Source organism: Globicephala melas, chromosome 4 (genome assembly GCF_963455315.2).
Source record: "Globicephala melas chromosome 4, mGloMel1.2, whole genome shotgun sequence".
Taxonomy (NCBI): domain Eukaryota; kingdom Metazoa; phylum Chordata; class Mammalia; order Artiodactyla; family Delphinidae; genus Globicephala; species Globicephala melas.
In genome coordinates this window covers 46,106,229-46,127,092 of record NC_083317.1, presented here as the reverse complement: position 1 = coordinate 46,127,092, position 20,864 = coordinate 46,106,229, and the positions used below count along the sequence as shown (strand labels likewise).

General features: G+C 39.9%; 2 protein-coding genes across 16 annotated transcripts in view; one reads left to right on the top strand and one right to left on the bottom strand.

Moving 5' to 3' along the window:
* DCBLD2 (discoidin, CUB and LCCL domain containing 2) overlaps positions 1–8,905 on the top strand; it is a 168,889-nt gene extending 159,984 nt beyond the window's left edge. For all 6 annotated transcript variants that reach the window (XM_060297958.1, XM_060297955.1, XM_060297957.2 and 3 more), the window contains one exon: positions 629–8,905. In XM_060297958.1, coding sequence (XP_060153941.1) covers positions 629–1,098 — 470 coding nt within the window. In that variant the 3' untranslated portion in view covers positions 1,099–8,905. The remainder of the gene's footprint in view (positions 1–628) is intronic.
* ST3GAL6 (ST3 beta-galactoside alpha-2,3-sialyltransferase 6) overlaps positions 1–20,864 on the bottom strand; it is an 88,144-nt gene that overhangs the window by 5,663 nt on the left and 61,617 nt on the right. For 7 of the 10 annotated variants that reach the window (XM_030861012.3, XM_060297968.2, XM_070045429.1 and 4 more), the window contains 5 exons: positions 14,340–14,435; positions 11,168–11,354; positions 10,928–11,065; positions 7,796–7,948; positions 4,121–6,706 (listed from right to left, as the gene is read on the bottom strand). In XM_030861012.3, coding sequence (XP_030716872.1) covers positions 6,620–6,706; positions 7,796–7,948; positions 10,928–11,065; positions 11,168–11,354; positions 14,340–14,435 — 661 coding nt within the window. In that variant the 3' untranslated portion in view covers positions 4,121–6,619. Of the gene's footprint in view, positions 1–3,899; positions 4,000–4,120; positions 6,707–7,795; positions 7,949–10,927; positions 11,066–11,167; positions 11,355–14,339; positions 14,436–20,864 lie in introns of those variants that run through there. The other 3 variants (XM_070045427.1, XM_070045430.1, XM_070045428.1) reach the window with 2 other exon arrangements.

Below are 20,864 nucleotides of genomic sequence, written 5' to 3'. Positions count from 1 at the left end.
TCATGTATAGGAGATGAGCTAGTTTCCAAACATAGAACCACTTTTTAAAAAGACCTCAAGAGAGTCATTTCTGTGTCTTAGATGTTCTATCCATAAAATTGGGGTACTCATTTCTAAAAACTTTGGGCATTTTGTCTGCTTACCTGAAATTCCGTTTGGTTTTATTGGGCCTTTGGGGGTTTTAAAAGGAGAGCAGGAAAGGCACAGTGGCCTCACAGTATTTATCCTATTAACCTAGAATACATTTTAAACATTTCCTAATATTTGAAAAAGAAAAAAAAATCTACGAAATTATTTTCCAAGACGAATATTATTTCAGTAATGGAATATTTATTTTCCAATGAAGTACTGTCTATAAATCTGAAGAACATATACACTCTTTATGCAGACTTCCATGAATGAAGCTTTCTGGCACATCGACTTATTACCACGAGATATAGGGTAACGTCTTTAGTTTTAATTTTTGAAGTTAGTTGTTGCGGGAAGACCCATCAGTCTCCGTTGATAACAAACGTGCCATAAAGAGGTGTTTGTTTTCGGTGCAAGCCTGCAGCTGCCACCCTGAATTATAGGATCCCTGCCTTAATGAGATAACTTTTCTGTTGTCTATGTTTTGCGATACCCACAGAGTATGCACAGCCACTTGTGGGAGGAATTGTTGGCACACTCCATCAGAGATCTACCTTTAAACCAGAGGAAGGCAAAGAAGCAGGCTATGCTGACCTAGACCCTTACAGCTCCCCTGTGCAGGAAGTCTATCATGCCTATGCTGAACCACTCCCGGTTACTGGGCCCGAGTACGCAACCCCAATTGTCGTGGATATGTCCGGGCACCCCACAGCTTCGGTTGGCCTGCCCTCAGCGTCCACTTTCAAAGCTGCAGGGAACCAACCTCCCCCTCTGGTGGGAACATACAACACCCTTCTCTCCAGGACTGACAGCTGCTCCTCAGCCCAGGCCCAGTATGATACGCCGAAAGGTGGGAAGCCGGCTCCAAGTGCCCCAGACGAGTTGGTATACCAAGTGCCACAGAGCGCACAGGGGGCATCAGGAGCAGGGAGGGCTGGCGAGTGTGGTGTTTCTAAAGAAGCCCTTTGAAGGTGATGCTGCCTTTTACAAAGCATCATTTTAAAGCACATGGCCTTTTTAAAATTGTATTAGTGGTAGTAATATATAGAACGTATTACATATCTGTCACGGACGTGGTTGGGGGAAATGTGATGACCGAGGTACAGGAAACTACTAATCTTGCCATCTTGCTTTAAAAGTGTTACTGTAGCACAGTTACTGCTTGCCTATTAAATTTCAAATATCCTGTTTGTTACTACTGTAAAACACTATTTTATACAGAAAAAGCTCCCTACTATGCACTTCAAAGAAATTAAAAATCACTGAGAGTATTTATTACCAGTGCTGCAGTTACATTGATGAACTCGAGATGGCTCTGTAAGCCTTTCTGGCAATAACGCACGGTACTGTTATAAAATGTCTGATGGCTTGAAATTCTGCTCTTTGTGAAAGGTGGGTACTATCATGACTTCTTCCTCTTCTATTCCTATATTGCTTTCTGAATTTTTTTTTAAAATAGTGACATAATCCTTGTTTTGATTGCAGTCATATATACTTATCCATCTTTCCTTAGGAAGAGCTATAGCTGGGAAACTGACCTGTAGTGAGCAGTGATTTTTCACTTTCTGACACTCTAACGAGCTTTAACATTTCATAGTACATAACTTGGCCTCATCCCTGCTTGTTCCACCTGGGGCCCTTGGTGGCCAGCCCCGTTCTTGTGTTTATAAATGCTTGAGTTTTTTCAGTGGGTGATGCTTGCTTTATCAACCTCATTATTTCAGATCCCCTAATGTTTCCATGTGGAAACAGGAACAACTTTACAAATTAAAAATGCTGTAAAGGAGATTCTCCCGCCCCGAACTTTACTTGCAATGGAATTTTTCCTAGGAGAGTTGTGAAAAGTTGAGGGTTTCTAAAAGTGAACACTAAACAATACCCACTTATATTTATCACGGTGAAAGGCAAAATCATGACTCCTCGGGAGTCATATAAATTACCACCCCCCGCCGCCAAAAAAAGTAACCGAATTTGTCCTCTTTGGTTTTATGTATACAGGTTATTCTTTGAATCTCAAGGTAATTTGTTGTTTTTAGTCAAATAAAGAAATACTTGTTTTCCACAGTAAACTACTATAAGAAATGTAAACCCAGCATGTATTCTTCAGCTCTGTGTGATTATGCCATCTATGTGGTAGGGGGTGCAGTCCTTTATATTATACCTAAGGAACAAATGTTTCAGCATCCTAGCAAGGGAAAATTCCTGTCTTGTTTTTGGTACTTCTGGGCAACTTCTTTGTCACCATTTGCCCAGAACTAGTTTAAATGACTGAAATAGAAACCATGTGCAGTTTATTAGCGTTAGTGTAGAAACCATCTTTAAAAGTCTTTAGACTGGTAAGATGATATGGAAGCTGACCATGATTAAAATATAGAAACTTGGCATCCCCTCTTCTATCAATCAATATAAACCTTAGTTTGCAGACTTAATATTGAAATATACTTCCCCATCAGGTTCTAGTTGTTTCTTTCAGCCTGTGCCACCAGATGATGGCAGAATATGCTAAATTTGACTAACGATGTACAGTGTTCATTTTGCTTGCTTCCATGAGTCTATCAGTATTGTAAAACGTTGCTTCAAAACAGAACTGCCTATTTCTACGGCCTCCCTGCCTTCTAGTTGTATGATTTTCTTGGTCTTATTTTCAGTGGCTTTTCCTTTTTTCCAACAGACTTTTGAGGCATAATTTTATTCACTGAAAAACCAATACACATTTTGTTTCAAAATATTTGAAACAAAAAGCACAGATGTTGAACTTTTATTAAAACCTATGAATGTGTGAAGCACATGTATTAATGCAGTCATCCCCTTTCAGGTGGGAAGAGAGTAAACCAATTGCTTTATTTTTTTATTCGTCCTTAGTATACAAAAATATACTTTTTCTCAAATCATATGCCTGTTTGAAGCTTTAAGAGAAATGATTTCAGTAACTATTTCATTTTTCCAAAGATGCTTGCTATTTTTGTTTGTGTATACCTGATTGTTTTCCCATAGAACTTTTTTTTTGAGAAGCAAATGTTTTCTTAAATAATGCATGTTTTAAGACTTGATTCATATATTGCCACTGTGCTGTTTTTGAACTACCAATAATTTTTATAAAATACTTAGTTTTTAACTACTATTATATATTTTACTTTCCAAATGAAGAGCTGAGCCTGATACAAAGGGTTGTACTGGTTTGTACTTTTTCTTTTAATTCGTATGTTTTCATATTAGAGTTTTGTTTTGGGTTGTTTTTTTTTTCTAATGTTACTATGTCTGCTATATATACAGCTTTGGAGACAATCAAGTAACAACTGAAAATGTGAAAGTAACCATTTTTTACAAAATTCCCTTGGAATTTTTATTCTTTGCTTGAAACATGTAAAAGATTTAACTCACTGTGGCTTATTGGATTAAATTCTTTCCTGTTAATGCAGTTACAAAAGTAGAATCAGACAGTGGTGCAGGAAATGTGGCCCTTAAGGTTTCATAAAATTACACTGGCTTAGCTGTTACTTGATCTTGGGAACCGGCACAGTTAAAGGGAAGATATTGTGAATGCTGATTTATATTTTATTGAAAGCTGTAAATCTAAATAGATCCTATTGCGTATGCAGGGTCTAGCCCAGTTATTTAAGTTCACGTTTCACTGTTTGCACTTTGTATTGAACAATGGGTTTATTCGCTGTTGAAATGGTTCGAGCAGAGGATTTATTCGGTAACTGAAATTAGGATGTTACTTATACACTTGCCCTCCCCCCCCACACACCCCCCCCCACCCTCGCACTGGAGGGAGCAGAAAATGAGCTCGTTTAAATATGAATGTGGCTGTAATTCTATGGAATGTGATAAAGCTTGAACTTCTTTCCCTGGGCTCCACATTGTTACCTGGAGAGCAAGAGGGTTACAGAAACACCATGTCAGATAATACAATTCGAAAGAATGAATAGATTAGGTGGGACAATAAAAGCTTTTCAGCCCCTCTTAAGAGAAATCAATGAAGCTCTGCTTATTAAAAAAAAAAAAAAAAAATTACCTACTGGCTCTGCCTTTCAGTTCTGAACTTGAAGTCCCTAAACTGCAAAATCTAAGGAAAAGTTGGATACTTTTAGGTCAATTGTGGCACCAGTTCTCATTTAATCCAACTTGTGACTAGTTTCTTCTCATCTCCTCCTCTTCTTTTTTGGCACTGGGAAAGGTAGAAACAAAACATGTATTGAAATACGTATTGGAAATAAAAATGGCTTGAGTGTCAGTGATATTCTCCCAGAATGTACTTTTCTTACCTCGGCATGTACTGTAGTCACTCAGTATTTGTATATGTTGCTAGAATTTAGACTGTATAAATAGTGAGATTTTAATGTGTTCACGTGTTTTTAATAAATTGTATATGTGTCTTGTTCAGGTTTTTTGTTTTTTGCTTAAATAAAACAACCTTGAGGTTTGTAACCTTTCTCATACCATGCAAAATGCCAGATCCCTCAATTTTAAGATCAGGTTTTTATGGCCAATATTATAGTACTTACAGTAACATTTGAAAATGCCACCATTGGGGGGTTTTGGGGGTTTGGTTTTTTGTTGTTGTTGTTTTTATAAATTCATTTATTTATTTTTGGCTGCGTTAGGTCTTCGTTGCTGCGCGGGGGCTTTTCTCTAGTTGCAGCGAGCAGGGGCTAGCCTTGGATACGGTGCGTGGGCTTCTAATTGCGGTGGCTTCTCGTTGCAGAGCATGGACTCTAGGCATGTGGGCTTCAGTAGTTGTGGCGCGCAGGCTCAGTAGTTGTGGCACATGGGCCTAGTTGCTCCGCGTCTTGTGGGATCCTTCCCGGACCAGGGCTCGAACCCGTGTTGCCTGCATTGGCAGGCAGATTCTTAGGCACTGCACCACCAGGGAAGTGCCTACCGTTGGTTTTTGACATTGACTTTTTCTGTAGCCAGCACCATCCTTTCTGAAGCCCAAATTACTTTACATCAAACTCAGCTTCAGCAGCCCAGCTGCAGCCTATGGCTGTGTGGTATGAGGGAACGATCACATTGAACAGCAGTGCCTTTTCCACCTCAAAGAAGAAAAATCAAACGAGACTGGTATGGTGCAAACATATGCTGGGATTAACAGAACAGAGTCCATATTTATTGCCTAGGTCTGGGTTAATTCAGCTACTAGTTTTGTCCCCCTTACACCACTTTCAAGTATGTCAGTCACTTATTTCTGTTTCTGATCTAATAGTATTTATACACTCTCTTTAGAGATGCAGGCTAGTTAGTGATAATTATCATTGTCTCCCAGTGATAATTATTGTTCAAGAGATGCCAGTTCTTTCCACTCCTACCTCTTCTGACAGCTCTTGATTCCAGCCTTATAACCTCCACTGTTCTCTTCTCTTCACCCCTTGTCCCCCTCCTTCCCCATAGCCTTTGGTTATAGTCAGACATTAAAATGAAAAGGGAGACGACTAGCTCACGACTTTTGTCCAACTGGCTTGTTTGCATCCCACAACAGTCTTCTCTGGTGCACCCTAGGTAAGCTTTCCATTTGAAGATGCGATTTAATCATGTGGACAATTGGTTTTTCATGAAAATGACATTTAAATCCAGAAAAAGCTTGACTCTTCTTAAAGGTTTACTCATTCATGTCTTTCCTAATTTACTTCCAATAAACTTTGAAATTTTAATGAATAAATTAAACCAGGCAAAAAATGTTTTAAGAATTTTCTCCTTCTTGAGCTTGCCTAGTTCAGCTTCTTTGTATAAACTGTATTTCTTTAAAATAATGCAGTCACCAGATTTTAGGAATTGCATTCTTTCTTTGGTTATTTACTTATCCAGAGTTTCATATTTATCCTATTTCTTTCGACTTAAAGAACATCTTCATTCTACCAAACTACTCATCATAATCATGGTTTAACTTAACTGTAGGAAAAGAATGCTTAATTAAGCCAGTATGATCTTAGGTTTCCCTAATCATCCATGCTTAGGGTCTGGTTTAAGATTCCAGCCAGGTTCCTCAGGTAGAACAAAAAGGAACCAAACAATCATCCAGAGAGAGCTACAGAGGCCTGAGGTGGTTCCAGTATGCCACATTCAAGGCACCGCTGCATGCCAGCTCCCCACCAATTTACAGGAGGCAGATAAACCTCTCAGAATGTCACGTTACATTCAAAATCTGCTGTGGTAAACTAAATCCCCTTACTTATTAGGAAGTCACATCCCTTCAAAAGTCTAAGATGAAGTAACTATAAAAAGATGCTTAAAAACACTTCAGAAAACTAGCTTATTTTTAAAACAATGCAATGAAAAATTCACTCTCCCTGATAGCTTAGCATGTCTTGGTTTCCATAAATTAAATATATTCACAGAAATTAAGCTGGTGGTTATGAAGCACCAGGCAGCAATAGACTTACTATAATTTCTTGACAAGTACATCCAACAACATATTTAAAAATAAACTAAAAATTGCAGTGTAAAAATAAAACTAATACTGTTCGCATCATCTTCGGAGTCTGTAGGGTCAATCTTGCGTCAAGTCGATTACAAAGTTTTTTTCTATAATGTCCTTCAAAAAGAGCTGCTCTGCAGTCACATTGTGATACGCATTCTAAAGAAGAAAAATAAAATAAAATCACCATCTATCCCAATCTCAAAATGTTAACAACAGCAGCAACGGAATATGCTGTATCTAAAAACCTTAATTAAAAACTCAAGTAACAAGTGGCATGGATTTTTAACTTATCTTTCTCATTTCTTTTTCATTGCTCATTCTTGTGCCAGAGCTTTCCCTAAAGCCCACTCTTTCCACTTAAACCATCACATAAGTAAGAGGCTCCCTCACATCATCTTCTAGTCTACTGAATTATGGTATAAATCTAGAAACCAGAATTTGAAAGTGTTAAGCTCTAACCTGAATAATACCACTTTTTCAGCTTATATAGTATTTAGGGATGAAGATTTAAGGGGACTGGTTTCATGTCGTGGGGTATAGCCATATACTTAACAGCAAATCATTCACAGTTCAATATTTAAAATGTACAGGTAACATTTTAATCCTATCACTGTGTCACTAATCTAAGTTATAATTAGGAAAATAGGAAATTCCTTCCCATTTAATCAATTAAAGTCAAAATCTTAAGGATCAAATCCACCACCATTAATCCCCATTCAAGAGAAGAATGATCTAGTATAAAGGTTTACAACTTTTCTGACCATGAAGATTCTTTCATGAGGTTAAAATGTTATGGACCTTCTCATCGACTTAACTGAAAAACTACATGAAAATAATTTGTATGATTATGGCCATGCTTTTAGGTGAATTTGAAATATCTCAAACAGCAGGTTTCTACATATTCAAATAGTGCAAATATGATACAGTATCTAGGGTAAGGCTTGGTCCCTATATAGGTTTGATGAGTTTCTCCCAGGGGTTTGAGGCCAACAGATTGGGAGCTGTAGTAAGAACTCTGGACCTGAGTCCTAATTTCAGCACATGCTATCTCTGTAAACCCTTGTCAAGCCGTCATCCCCTCAAAACCTGTTCCCTCAGTAAAATGACAGGGTGAAAAGGGAGAATGTAAGCTTTCCAACTCTAAAGATCAAAGATTATACCAAAGTGTGTGTGTGTGTGTGTGTGTGTGTGTGTGTGTGTATACACACACACACACACTCATATATATATATATATTTTTTTTACCTTATTCATCAAAGACATGGTGGCATTCCCAAAGTAGTGCAAAGGACTCTTGAGGTCAGAAAAGTTGTACTTAAAACCAGCAAGGTGAACTTCATGACATATGTGAAATGCCAACGTAATGGCAATAATTCCTGTTGTTGGGTGTTTGGGTTTCTGGAGGAGGAAATGAATATTTAGGGAAAAAAATCCAAACAAGGTACCTGTTTCCAAAACATTTGGGTGACCTAATCTTATAAAATAGCATCTTCTGAACATTTAATCAGGACAGAAATACTTCAGTTAAATCCTTGTCATGTCCTAAGGTTCAAGCCCCAAAGTTAATATCCTAACTCTGAATATAAAGTGTTGCTTGGAATCTTAGAAAGTCTCTCAGGTCAAACTTAACTGCAGTACTAGTCCAGAAGACAGCTAGCAAATGAAGCCTTTAAGGAAAAGGATGCTGCTGCCTTGTTTTTAAAAAACACACCGAAGTCAAGCAACTTGTGGAAAAAGCAAAGCCTGAGAATGTTAAACCCACGTATGAAACGTAAGAACAGCTTAATTCACTAACGGATAAGATCATGCTAAAAGGCTTCAAATAATTTAGCCTTAAAATGGTTCTATTTTATAATGCTGATAATTTAGCTCTAGGGAAAGACGGCTTTAATCAAGTAACTTCAATAACAAATTGCCATGGTAATGATCTGACTAGAAAATAAAGATTCTAGACGTATATACAGATTAAAGTCACAATCTCAGTTTTGTTTTTAAATTGATTATAATTTTAACTAAATTTTAACTAAAAAGAAAGAAACCAAGCATCCTCTTCACATGTACATATATCCTGAAAAACACTATAATAGATGTTTGGCAGAAGGGTCTTGGCATTCAGAGTTTTCATTCTCGTTGGATGGCCTTCAGAGGCAAAACCAAGATATATCTTAAATTTACTAATACAAAAATTCAAGGAGATTTTCTTTTGATTAAATGTTTCTTACAGATCCCATGGAAATTACATATGATTAATTATGATTTTGAGAAAAAGAAAAAAATCAGAGCAGCACAATAAAATCAGATAAACTCCAGGAAGCAAATTTGTCTGCAAGCCTAACAGCCTTTTTTTTTTTTAAGTCTTTCTTTTTTTTTTTTTAACATCTTTATTGGAGTATAATTGCTTTACAATGGTGTGTTAGTTTCTGCTGTATAACAAAGTGAATCAGCTATATGCATACATATATCCCCATATCTCCTCCCTCTTGCGTCTCCCTCCCACCTTCCCTATCCCACCACTGTAGGTCATCACAAAGCTTGGAGCTGATCTCCCTGTGCTATGCAGCTGCTTCCCACTAGCCATCCATTTTACATTTCACTCCCCTAGTAAGTTTCCGTTCCTACTCTCCAAGATGACAATTTCATACCTTTCTATCCAACAGCTCTACCCTTCTTCCTACTTTGTCAATTTAATCCTTATTTTTCTTAGAAAACAGAATCGATCAGACAAGAGCTACATCATCTTCACAATTCCAAATCTACCTTCGTCTTTAACCATATTTTCAGTGCTCACTCCTATGTGGATGAAGATGTCCCTGTTCCTACCTACGGCCAACCTCTCCACTCGTGCACTCCATTTTATCACATTTCTTTTCTCAACAATTTTGCTTTCACAAGTATCCCTTTTCTCTCTTCATCATCAATATTTCCCTCTATTGAATCATGCCCTTCAGCACACAAACATATCATCTATCTTTTACATATATACAGTGGAATATTACTCATCCATAAAAAGGAACGAACTAGTGCTATTTGCAGAGACATGGATGGACCTAGAGACTGTCATACAGAGGAAAGTTAAGTCAGAAAGAGAAAAATATCGTGTAATACAGCTTATATGTGGAATCTAGAAAAATGGTACAGATAAACTTACTCCCAAAGCAGAAACAGAGACACAGATGTAGAGAACAAACATGGATACCAAGGGGGGAAGGGGGGACGGGATGAACTGGGACATTGGGATTGACATATATAATTACTATGTATAAAATAGATAACTAATGAGAACCTATTGTATAGCACAGGGGACTCTACTCAGTGCTCTGTGGTGACCTAAATGGGAAGGAAATCAAAAAAAGAGGGGATATAGGTATAACTGATTCACTTTGCTGTACAGCAGAAACTAACACATTGTAAAGCAACTATACTCCAATAAAAATTAACTTTAAAAAAACCAGTGCTTGTGTTTGTAAATGCATAGACAAGAGTCTAGAAGGATATAAAAGGCAATAAAGCTTGGGAGATAATCTGAGTTATGGAGAGAAGAGAAAAGGATGATTTCCTTTTTTTAAAAAACACTCCTTTGTAAAAGCTGTTTGATTTTAAGCATGTAATATTTTAGAATTTCTTTATCATGCTGAAGAAAAGATACAAAATACGTGTTTATTTCTTTGGATTTTACCCATTACAAAAGGGAAAGCCTCATTTCAGCTGAGATATCACATTACACAGTTACTCAAGCTTCAAGTGAAAAACATAGCCTGCCACTGTATGGGTCTAAAGACTATTTTTTCCCTAGGGAATGTAGACAAACAGGGCTGCAAGAGTCAGAGTCAATGAGATTCCTTATAATTAAAAAGAATTAAGGACTTCCCTGGTGGCGCAGTGGTTAAGAATCCACCTGCCAATGCAGGGGACATGGGTTCGAGCCCTGGTTCAGGAAGATCCCACATGCCGTGGAGCAACTAAGCCTGTGCACCACAACTACTGAGCCCACAAGCCACAACTACTGAAGCCCACGCACCTAGAGCCTGTGTTCCGCAACAAAGAGGAGCCACCACAATGAGAAGCCCGCGCACCCCAAGGAGGGGTAGCCCCTGCTTGCCGCAACTAGAGAAAGCAAGTGGGCAGCAACAAAGACCCAGCACAACCAAAAATAATTAATTAATTAATGGCAGAACCCCCCCCCCCACTTAAGGTTCTTTTCCTTGCAACATGAAAAACATAAAGCTAAAATCCAAAGATAATGTGATTTCACTAACCCAGGCGTGAGTGAAGCCACCTCACGAGTTGTGGTTCTCATCCAGTTTCCAAGAGCCCCAAGGACCCTCTGTCCCACCCCAGTGAGGTCTTTAGTTTGAAACTGCAAAGGAAAATACATACCTGATTTTTGGGAAACACTTTTGGGAAATGAAGCAGTTCATAAGCTGCTGTTCTGATAATGAAAGGATCTAATATTCTGATTTGATACGGTTTATAGATCAGATTTAATGCTGGTTTCTTCCAAAAACCATTAGTGTTCTGAAATAAAGTAAGAAAACAGAAAATACAACTTGTTGTCTCTTTTTTTTAATGAAAAAAAAATGAAGGTAATTGGAAGCCAGATCAATTTTGCCAACTTACTATTTTGCCACCTGTCAACAATTCCCACAGCCACTTTAAATCAAGCGGCTTAAAAGCAGTGAGAATCACCGTAGTGTTAGGATCATTGTGATTGGGATCTGAAAAAACAGATTCTGGATAAAAAAGTCGGAAGGTAGTCTTTCTCCCAACTTCCTCTTCATGTCCTAAAATAGGACCATTATTCATTCTGTGGGTAGTAAAACACACAAGATATGTAGACCAAGTGCAGTACGGGTCACGTCCATCACAGTTCTCAGAGCTTTCAGAGATGGACAAACATTGTTAGCCGTGTAGCCAGGGCTCTAAAGCCACACGGCAATCCGTCAATCTTTCACACGTAACAGCCAAGGAAATAACTCCCTTTCGTGAAACAGCTGTTTGATCAAAGGCAGAAATATTCATTTGTGTTTGAAAATTAACTGTGGGGACCTGATAATTCATTCTTACCTCCAGAAAAATTGAAGACAAAATGAAACAGATGGGAACATAAAACCACAGAATACTCAAGCTAAAAGAGACGTGGCAGGACATCCAGACAAAACCCCTTGTGTTTGTAGATGAGGGCCCCAATGTACATAGAGAGAAGGTTACTTGCCCAGGGTTACACAATCATGTAGCAGGTGGACGTGTGTCTCAGTGACTGACAGGCAAGAGTCACAGTTAAGGTGATTTGAAAACCCACCAAAATTGTTGTGCTCTGAAATAAAGTAACAACATAAAATTGCTATATTTATACCCAAGCACAACCAAATGAATGACTATCTCTGGTGTGAACCAAAGAACCACAAAGGATCCAGTGTTGGGTTTGTGGATACTCAAAGCCAAGGTTAGACATATACTATTTATGCACACACCATGAAGGTGTGCTATGAAAAGGAATGCACTGTTCGCAAAACACTGTCCCCTAGGAGATAAATACTGTTTGACCCTTTGCCACTGACTGTGATATAAGGCAGCCTTAGTAACACCTGAAATGACTTTCATAATGTCTTTAATGGCATTTTCCCACAAGGGCCTGGTGTGGTTCTAGGTGACCAGATTTTAGACAATTATAAAGAAATTTGTGAGTGCTTCAACATTGTTTTGTGGATAAATTTTCACAGCTTCCTCAAAATGAATAATCCACAGAAAATAAGGTGACCACGTTATGCAGAAACCCTCAGCTTGTAATCCAGCAAAATGCCCAAGCACTGCCAGGTCATCCTAATGCATTGCCCAGCGTGAAGCTTTCCCACTACAGAAGACTATTCATAGCCATTCCCAACACACACAGACTTTATCCCGGATAATGACCTGACTTCACCCTTTCAATGAGAAAACAGAACTCAAAATGTCTGCATTTCCCCACCATTACATCTACGGGACTTGGTAGCTGTAACCACAATCCCAGCTTTCCCTTCCACTGCAGAGATGACCACACTGGTGTTTGGACCCCATCCCCTCTCTTGTTACCACACCAACCTCCTTATTCATTTCCATCAGTTTACTAATATGCTTTAGAATCTATCTTTATAAAAGGAAACAAAATAGAAAATCTCCTTTGAGTCCATAATCATCTCCAGCGACTATCTCATTTCTCAACTCCACAGTGAAATTTCTCTAAAGAGTTGCTTCTACTGGTTTCTCCACTTTCTCATCTGTCATTCTCTCCTCAAACCACCCCACTTGGGCTTCTCCCCCTCACCGTGCCTCCAAGTCTTCTGTCAAGAGTAACAGTGAGCTTCAGCTTGCCAGTCCAATGGTGAACTCTGTCCTTATCTTACATGACCTCTCACCAGCCTTTGTCATGCTTGAAACCTCCCTCTGTCTTAAAACACTGTGCTCTCTTGGCTTTTGTGATCACCTTCTCCTGTCTTTCTTCCTACCTCACTGGTAGATCCTCTCCAACTCTTTAACTCCTTTTTCTTTGCTCAACCTTTAAGTTTTGACTACTTCAAAGCTCAGTCCTGGGCCCTCTTCTCTGTCTCTCCCTGGGAAATCTCACCCAGTCCATGGTTTAAGTACAACTTACAGACTGTTCGCAATGAAGATTTTAACCTGTTTATCTAACTGCCTACTTCGACTTACCCACTGCAAATCTAGTAAGCATATCAAACCTGGTATGTTGAAACAATAATCTTGATTCTCCTCTAAACCTGTTCCTACCCTAGTCCTCCCCAATTCAATGAATGGTACCACTATCCAGCCAATCTCTTAAGCTGAAAACCTAGGAGGAGGTATCCTGCATTCCTTTATTCCCATCTCTGCTCACATCTAATGCATCAGAACATCCTGATAACTCTACCTCTAAAACATGCCTCAGTCTAGCCCCTTATCTCCTTCCACACCATGACAATCCTGTTGCAAGCCACCATTCTCTACCCAAATGCAGCAACCTAACTGGCCTCTTTGTTTCCACAGCTTGTCCTTCCTGTTTCATTGTCCATGCCATCACCAGGGTATTTTAAAGACATAACCAGATAGAGTTGCTCTCTTGCTTAACAATTTTCAAAAGTTTTCTGTAAACATAAAACGCAAGCTCTAATCGTAGTTTACAAAGTCCTACACAGCCTGCTCCTTACCTACCTCTTCGGCTGCCAATTGCACCACCTCCCCAGCCTGCTGCCCTCCAACCTCACTGGTTTTCTTGCTGCTGCTCTTAAACCTAGCATCATACCCTCCTGGAGACCTGCAGTAAACATCCTCTCTGTCTGTATTCCCTAGTCTTCATACGGCCGGTACTGTGTGGTCTTAGGTCCAGTTGAGATGTCTCCCCTTCAAAACAGTCATCAATTCAAAAACAGCCACTCAGTCATTCTCTATCACACATGTTTTAATTGTTTGCATGGCATTTATTACTACATTTCTTTATTTAATTACTGTTTTCTTCCCCTCATTAGAATGTAAGCTCCACGGGGAGCAAGAATATTATTCTTTTTCACTGCTATATCCCCCTAGAACTGTGCTAGAACTACAGCTAGAACTGTGCCTGGCATACTAAGGGGATTTCATAAATATTTGCTAAATAAATGACCTGAAATCTAGGCCTACTCCAGCCAACAACTCGAGGAATGTGTAATGTACTTAAACATACTACAGCGACTCTACTTCCTTTTAAAACACAGCGGTATTAAAGCAGGAAACTATACTCTTTTGAAACAATTCCAGGTTAGCAAGTAGAAGATATATTTACCTTATTATTACATCATAGGAGTCAATTTTTTCTCCTAACGTCTTATTCTTCAAAACTCCACCATTACCAACCACCACACATTTTTTACATGGCACACTGTTGGGCAAATGACAAGAGAGAGATTGAGCCATCTTTTACAAAACTGGGTGATTCCAAGAACCCATTCATACTTTGAGGAACCCAATACAAGATTTCACTTGTTGCAGAAGTAGAAAAAGAACCAGTTGTAACTTACAGGTCTAGGGATATATTAGAAAGATATAAGATTCAAGAAATAACATTCCATAGGAAGTGTATCATCGTTAGCAACTATTAATGCATATCAGTTCATATACATCCCCTCATTTGATTCTCATAACCACCCACTGAGATAAGTAAACCTGATATTCCCATTTTACAAATGAAGAAAGAGATTCAAAAAACTGTTAGGTGACATTTCAAAGTCATACTCCAAAGAGGTAAAATTAGGATTGAGTCCAGACCTTTGGACTACAAAAATACCCCTCAATATAGGATTCTGCATGTTAATATTGATACAAGTGTGTTTCATATTAGATGTGTATGTATTTTCCATCAGCATTACCCATTCCCCTGAGATTCCAGCTCTGGGTTACTGCTGCGTCTTATAAGTTTGGAGACAGACAGTATAGAATCTGGTTGGCAAAGTGCAGCTTCCTTGTACCTGCCCATGCTCATTTCAATTCCCCAAACGGGTACTGGTTCTTGGAGCTTAACCAATACAAATGAAAAGTTTACTGTGTGTTCCTGGCAAAGAGCTTTAAAGTAGGACATGAAGTGGGACTTCCCATTGCTGGCCAGAATCAGCCTAGGCCAGTGGATTATCTACTGTTCAGCTCTCATCCAACGTGGCCTGGCCCTCAACATAATAAAAGCCATATATGACAAACCCACAGCAAACATCCTTCTCAAGGGTGAAAAACTGAAAGCATTTCCTCTAAGACCAGGATCAAGAAAAGGATGTCCACTCTCACCATTTTATTCAACATAGTTTTGGAAGTCCTAGCCACAGCAATCAGAGAAGAAAAAGAGGTAAAAGGAATCCAAATTGGAAAGAAGAAGTAAAACTGTCCCTGTTTGCAGATGACGTGATACTATACATAGAAGATCCTAAAGACGCTACCAGAAAACTACTAGAGCCCATCAATAAATTTGGTAAAGTTGCAGCACACAAAATTACCACACAGAAATCTCTTGCATTCCTATACAGTAACAATGAAAGATCCAAAAGAGAAATTAAGGAAACAATCCCATTTACCATTGCAAAAGAAAAGAATATAATACCTAGGAATAAACCTACCTAAGGAGGCAAAAAACCTGTATGTACTCAGAAAACTATAAGACACTGATGAAAGAAATCAAAGATGACAGAAACAGATGGAGGGATATACCATGTTCTTGGACTGGAAGAATCAATAATGTGAAAATGACTATACTACCCAAAGCAATCTACAGATTCAATGCAATCCCTATCAAATTATCAATAGCATTTTCCACAGAATTAGAACAAAAAATTTTACAATTTGTATGAAAACACAAAAGACCCCAAATAGCCAGAGCAATCTTGAGAAAGAAAAACAGAGCTGGAGGTATCAGGCTCCCTGACTTCAAACTATACTACGAAGTTACAGTAATCAAAACAGTATGGTACTGGCACAAAAAAAGAAATATAGGTCAGTGGAACAGGATAGAAAGTCCAGAGATAAACCCATGCACCTATGGTCACCTAATCTATGACAAAGCAGGCAACGATATACAATGGAGAAAAGACAGCCTCTTCAATAAGTGGTGCTGGGAAAACTGGACAGCTACATGTGAAACAATGAAATCAGAACATTCTGTAACACCATACACAAAAATAAACTCAAAATGGATTAAAGACCTAAGTGTAAGACCAGATACTGTAAAACTCTTAGAGGAAAACAGGCAGAACATTCTCTGACACAGATCGCAGGAAGACCTTTTTTTGATTCACCTCCTAGAGTAATGAAAATAAAAACAAAAATAAACAAATGGGACGTAATTAAACTTAAAAGCTTTTGCACGGCAAAGGAAACCGTAAACAAAACAAAAAGACAACCCACAGAATGGGAGAAAATATTTGCAAATGAAGCAACCGACAAGGGATTAATCTCCAAAATAAACAGCTCATGCATCTCAATATCAAAAAAACAAACAACCCAATCAAATGAGCAGAAGATCTAAATAGACATTTCTCCAAAGAAGACATGCAGATGGCCAAGAGGCACGTGAAAAGATGCTCAACGTTGCTAATTATTAGAGAAATGCCAGTCAAAACTACAATGATTTATCACCTCACACCGGTCAGAAGGACCATCACCAAAACATCTACAAACAATAAATGCTGGAGAGGGTGTGGAGGAAAGGAAAGCCTCCTACACTGTTGGTGGGAATGTGAATTGGTGCAGCCACTATGGAGAACAGTATGGACGTTCCTTAAAAAACTAAAAACAGAGCTACCATATGATCCAGCAATCCCACTCCTGGGCATATATCCGGAGAAAATCAAAATTCAAAAAGATGCATGTACCCCAGTGTTAACTGCAGCACTATTTACAATAGCCAGGACATGGAAGCAACCATCAATGGAGGAATGGATAAAGACGACGTGGTACACACACACACACACACACACACACACACAATGGAATATTACTCAGCCATAGAAAAGAATGAAATGATGCCATTTGCAGCAACATGATGGACCTAGAGATTGTCATACTGAGTAAAGTAAGTCAGACAGAGAAAGACAAAGGTATCATATGATATCACTTATATGTGGAATCTAAAAAAGTGGTACAAATGAACCTATTTATAACACAGAAAGAGAGTCACAGCTGTAGAAAACAAACTTATGGTTACCAAGTGGGAGAGGGACAGGGAAGGGATAAATTGGGAGATTGGGATTGACATATACACACTACTATATATAAAATAGATAACTAATAAGAACCTACTGTACAGCACAGGGAACTCTACTCAATACTCTGTAATGACCTATATGGGAAAAGAATCTAAAAAAGAGTAGATATATGTCTATATATAACTGATTCACTTTGCTGCACACCTGAAACTAACACAACATTATAAATCAACTATACTCCAATAAAAATTAATTTTTAAAAAATGGCCTGGCCCATCCAACTCCAAGCTCTCACCACCACTCGACCAGGCCTGGAGAAATGACAGAACAGATCATGTCCTTCTCCTCTCGGGGAGAAAACTACAGAGGAGAAGGCTGTTGAGATTGTCCTTGCAGGGCCCTCATGACATGGAAGTATGAGGAAAAAACTGTTTCTCTAAGAACCATGAAATCAGCAGACCAGATGAACTCCAGACCGCAAGGCTCTTAGGAAATTAATCAGTAGCAAAATTGCACAAATGCTGTAGAATATTTAAACGTAGAGAACACAGCAATACAGGAACTACTGAAAGGAGCCAGGAGTTGGTCCTGTCAGGTTAAGGAGAGACAAGATACACATTCCTACACATGTAAATTTCCCTTTTTTATTTAGAATTTGTTTAGTTCATCTATTTGCTTGATGTTTTAAACTTTTTTTTTTTTTTTTTTTTTTGCGGTACGTGGGCCTCTCACTGTTGTGGCCTCTCCCGTTGCGGAGCACAGGCTCCGGACGCGCAGGCTCAGCGGCCGTGGCTCACGGGCCCAGCTGCTCCGTGGCATGTGGGATCTTCCCAGACCGGGGCACGAACCCATGTCCCCTGCATCGGCAGGCGGACTCTCAACCACCGCACCACCAGGGAAGCCCCACACCTTAAACTTTTTAAAAACACTTTTTTAATGTTTTGAGACTTTCAGCTCCCAAATATTAAAAAGTCATGCATAATCAGTGTCTACTTTGTTACAAAAACAAGAAGATCCAGGGTTTCACAGATGGTACTGATGGGGGCCGGGGGGCAAGCATCCAACAGGCCCTCCTTGAGTCTGTACCCCCAGGCCTCCTATGATGGACATGTCACAATGTGTTCTAGAGAAGTTTCTTTCCTAAATCTGCTTGTCTTTAACTACGAAAGGAACTCTAGGTGCTCTTATATACAAGTTTGACATAAATCCCAATTCCAGGAAGCTACTCTGTCCACGGTGCTCTGCAGCCGGTGGCACGGAGAAGATGGGGGTGCTGGTCAACTTCAAAACGCTTTTCTCTCTGGGTCTGCGGCCATCCTCCTGAGCAGACCTAGCCCATGAGAGCTATACAACAGGGAGCAATTCCCACACACACAGCTTGTGTGGTTCCTCCTTCCATGACCTCACAGCCAGTTTAATGCAAAATCAGAGGCTGAACCTCCAGATGCTGCCCCGTCTCCCTGCTAGGACGCTAAGTGAGGCTGGGTACCAGGGAGGGAGTGGCTAGGAATGGACAGGATGGAAATAACAGCTCTGTTCCTGGGAGGTCCCCTGTGTGGAGGTGAAGGAGGAATATCTATAATTTATGGCATGTAGACTAACCCTCTCCCTTCAAAGAAGGCTGGAGGCCACTCCCCTCCCAGCAACCATCCTGGACTGGGGTCCCCAGCCTGAACCAGGCTTGCCTGACTCCAATACCACCGAACATGCCGGGGCGGGGCCAGGAGCACAGGCCACCACTGTGTGTCCCCAGAGTTCTTATCTTGGGAACCTCAACAAAGGACTCCTGCCCCACAGACCTAATCTCTGCAGTTGACCCCAGAAAGAGGGAACTCAGCTCAGTCCCAGACACAGCCAGTGGCATAAACACTCAGCCAGAAGTTTCCCTCAGTGTTATCTGTATCGGGCGGGATTACAGTTGATAATCAAGCCCCAGATCACATGTGGCCGAAAGTTCATCGCAATACAAGAAAGAAGGTACCGTCTGTCATACTCAGGTCACATCCTTGGTCCCCTCTCAGACTCAAGGTCCTGAACCTCCTCTCACAAACCCTAACAAGCCTTCCAGCCAAAAGAAAAGGGGGAGTTAAGGGTGCAAGCAGATCTGTTTCACAGGAGCCCCAAGGATTGGTTACAGAGAGAGGGTCATTCCTTCTACTCAGCCTCTGCCCGCTTGGGAGAAATGAAAAGAAATCATGTGGACACTGCCTCACCCAAGAGAACTCCAGTTCCAAAGACGCTTTACAGTTCCACGGTCACCGCATTTTTAAAATTTCCCTTTCTGTTTTTTTCTCTGTCAGCTTTGTAGGGGGCAGGTGGAAAGGGGAGGGCCCTTCACCACAGAAAAAGTGTGCCGATGTCTTTAAAAGGAAATCTCGTCAATGAAATTTTACTTTTCCTCTTGGCAAGGATATTGCAAAGATCCACACATTTTTCTGAATATCATACATGACACCAGAAACTCCTCAAGGGGTGTGCCTAAGACTACTCTTAGGCAATCACATCTTCTCTGCAGCTGGTATTCACAGTGCCCCCGTGATGCTGGAAAATGTGAAATGGAACAGATCCACGGTCTGAACCACATACCTTGCAATTCACTGCTTCCCTCCCTCCACAGCAGGTACCCCCATATTACCAAAGGAGCGATTCATCCTCTCCTTGGCTTCATCCACCTGGCCTGGGCTCCTGGCTTCCCCTGTTTCCTTAGTGTGAATCAATAACTTCCAGTGTCCTTTGGGTGACTGTGTAACTTCAAGATATTTAATGAACACAACTTTCATTCACAATCAGCTGCAGTGAACTGTGAATCCCTAATGGGCAATAATATTATATTTCTGCATCCTCTAATCTAAAATTTTATATGTATTTATATTTTATTTATAAATATATTTATATTTCTCCATCCTCCAATCTAAAACGTCCTGATTCACAGGTTGTGCATTTTAGAAACTGATTTGGTTGTCACCTTAAGTGTGACTTTGTAGCTGGAGAAACAGGTAGCCGTTCTTCCTTCCTCCACTCTGGAAGCAGGAAGGGAAATCCATGTGCCTCAAATTGCTCACCCAGAAAACAAGATCATTCCAGAGTGCCTGAACCTGTTAATGGAAAATCTGGAAAGCTGCTGAAATAGTGATGGCAAGAGGTTACACTTCCCCTAGGTGAAAGCCATGTTTCTCGTCAAGTCAGGCAGATCCAGAAGAGTTACTAGCCTGTGCAGCGTGAAACATCAACACCATCAATACAGAGAAAGTAAACGTGAACTGCCCACTTCCAGTGATCTGTGATCTGTCTTCTTTTCTAAATACTGTATGATTCCTTTCAGCAGCATAGTGTATACATTAAAACGTATCACTCCATCTTCAGTGTAGCAACTCTGGCAGATCCCACTGGTCATATTCCCAACACCCATTACCCCTCGTACCTTTGCTGGCAGAGCCCTGCTTTCACAAGCCTAACAGTGGTGAGTATATTCCTGTGCCAATGGTTGGTTTAGATGTGGTCACATGAACCATCCCTGGGCAATAAGATATTAGGGAAGTCTGTTAAATGCCCTGGAAAAGATTTTACCCCCAGGAAGAGAATGGTTTGAGCAGAACACTGATTTCATCTACCCATCCTTTCTG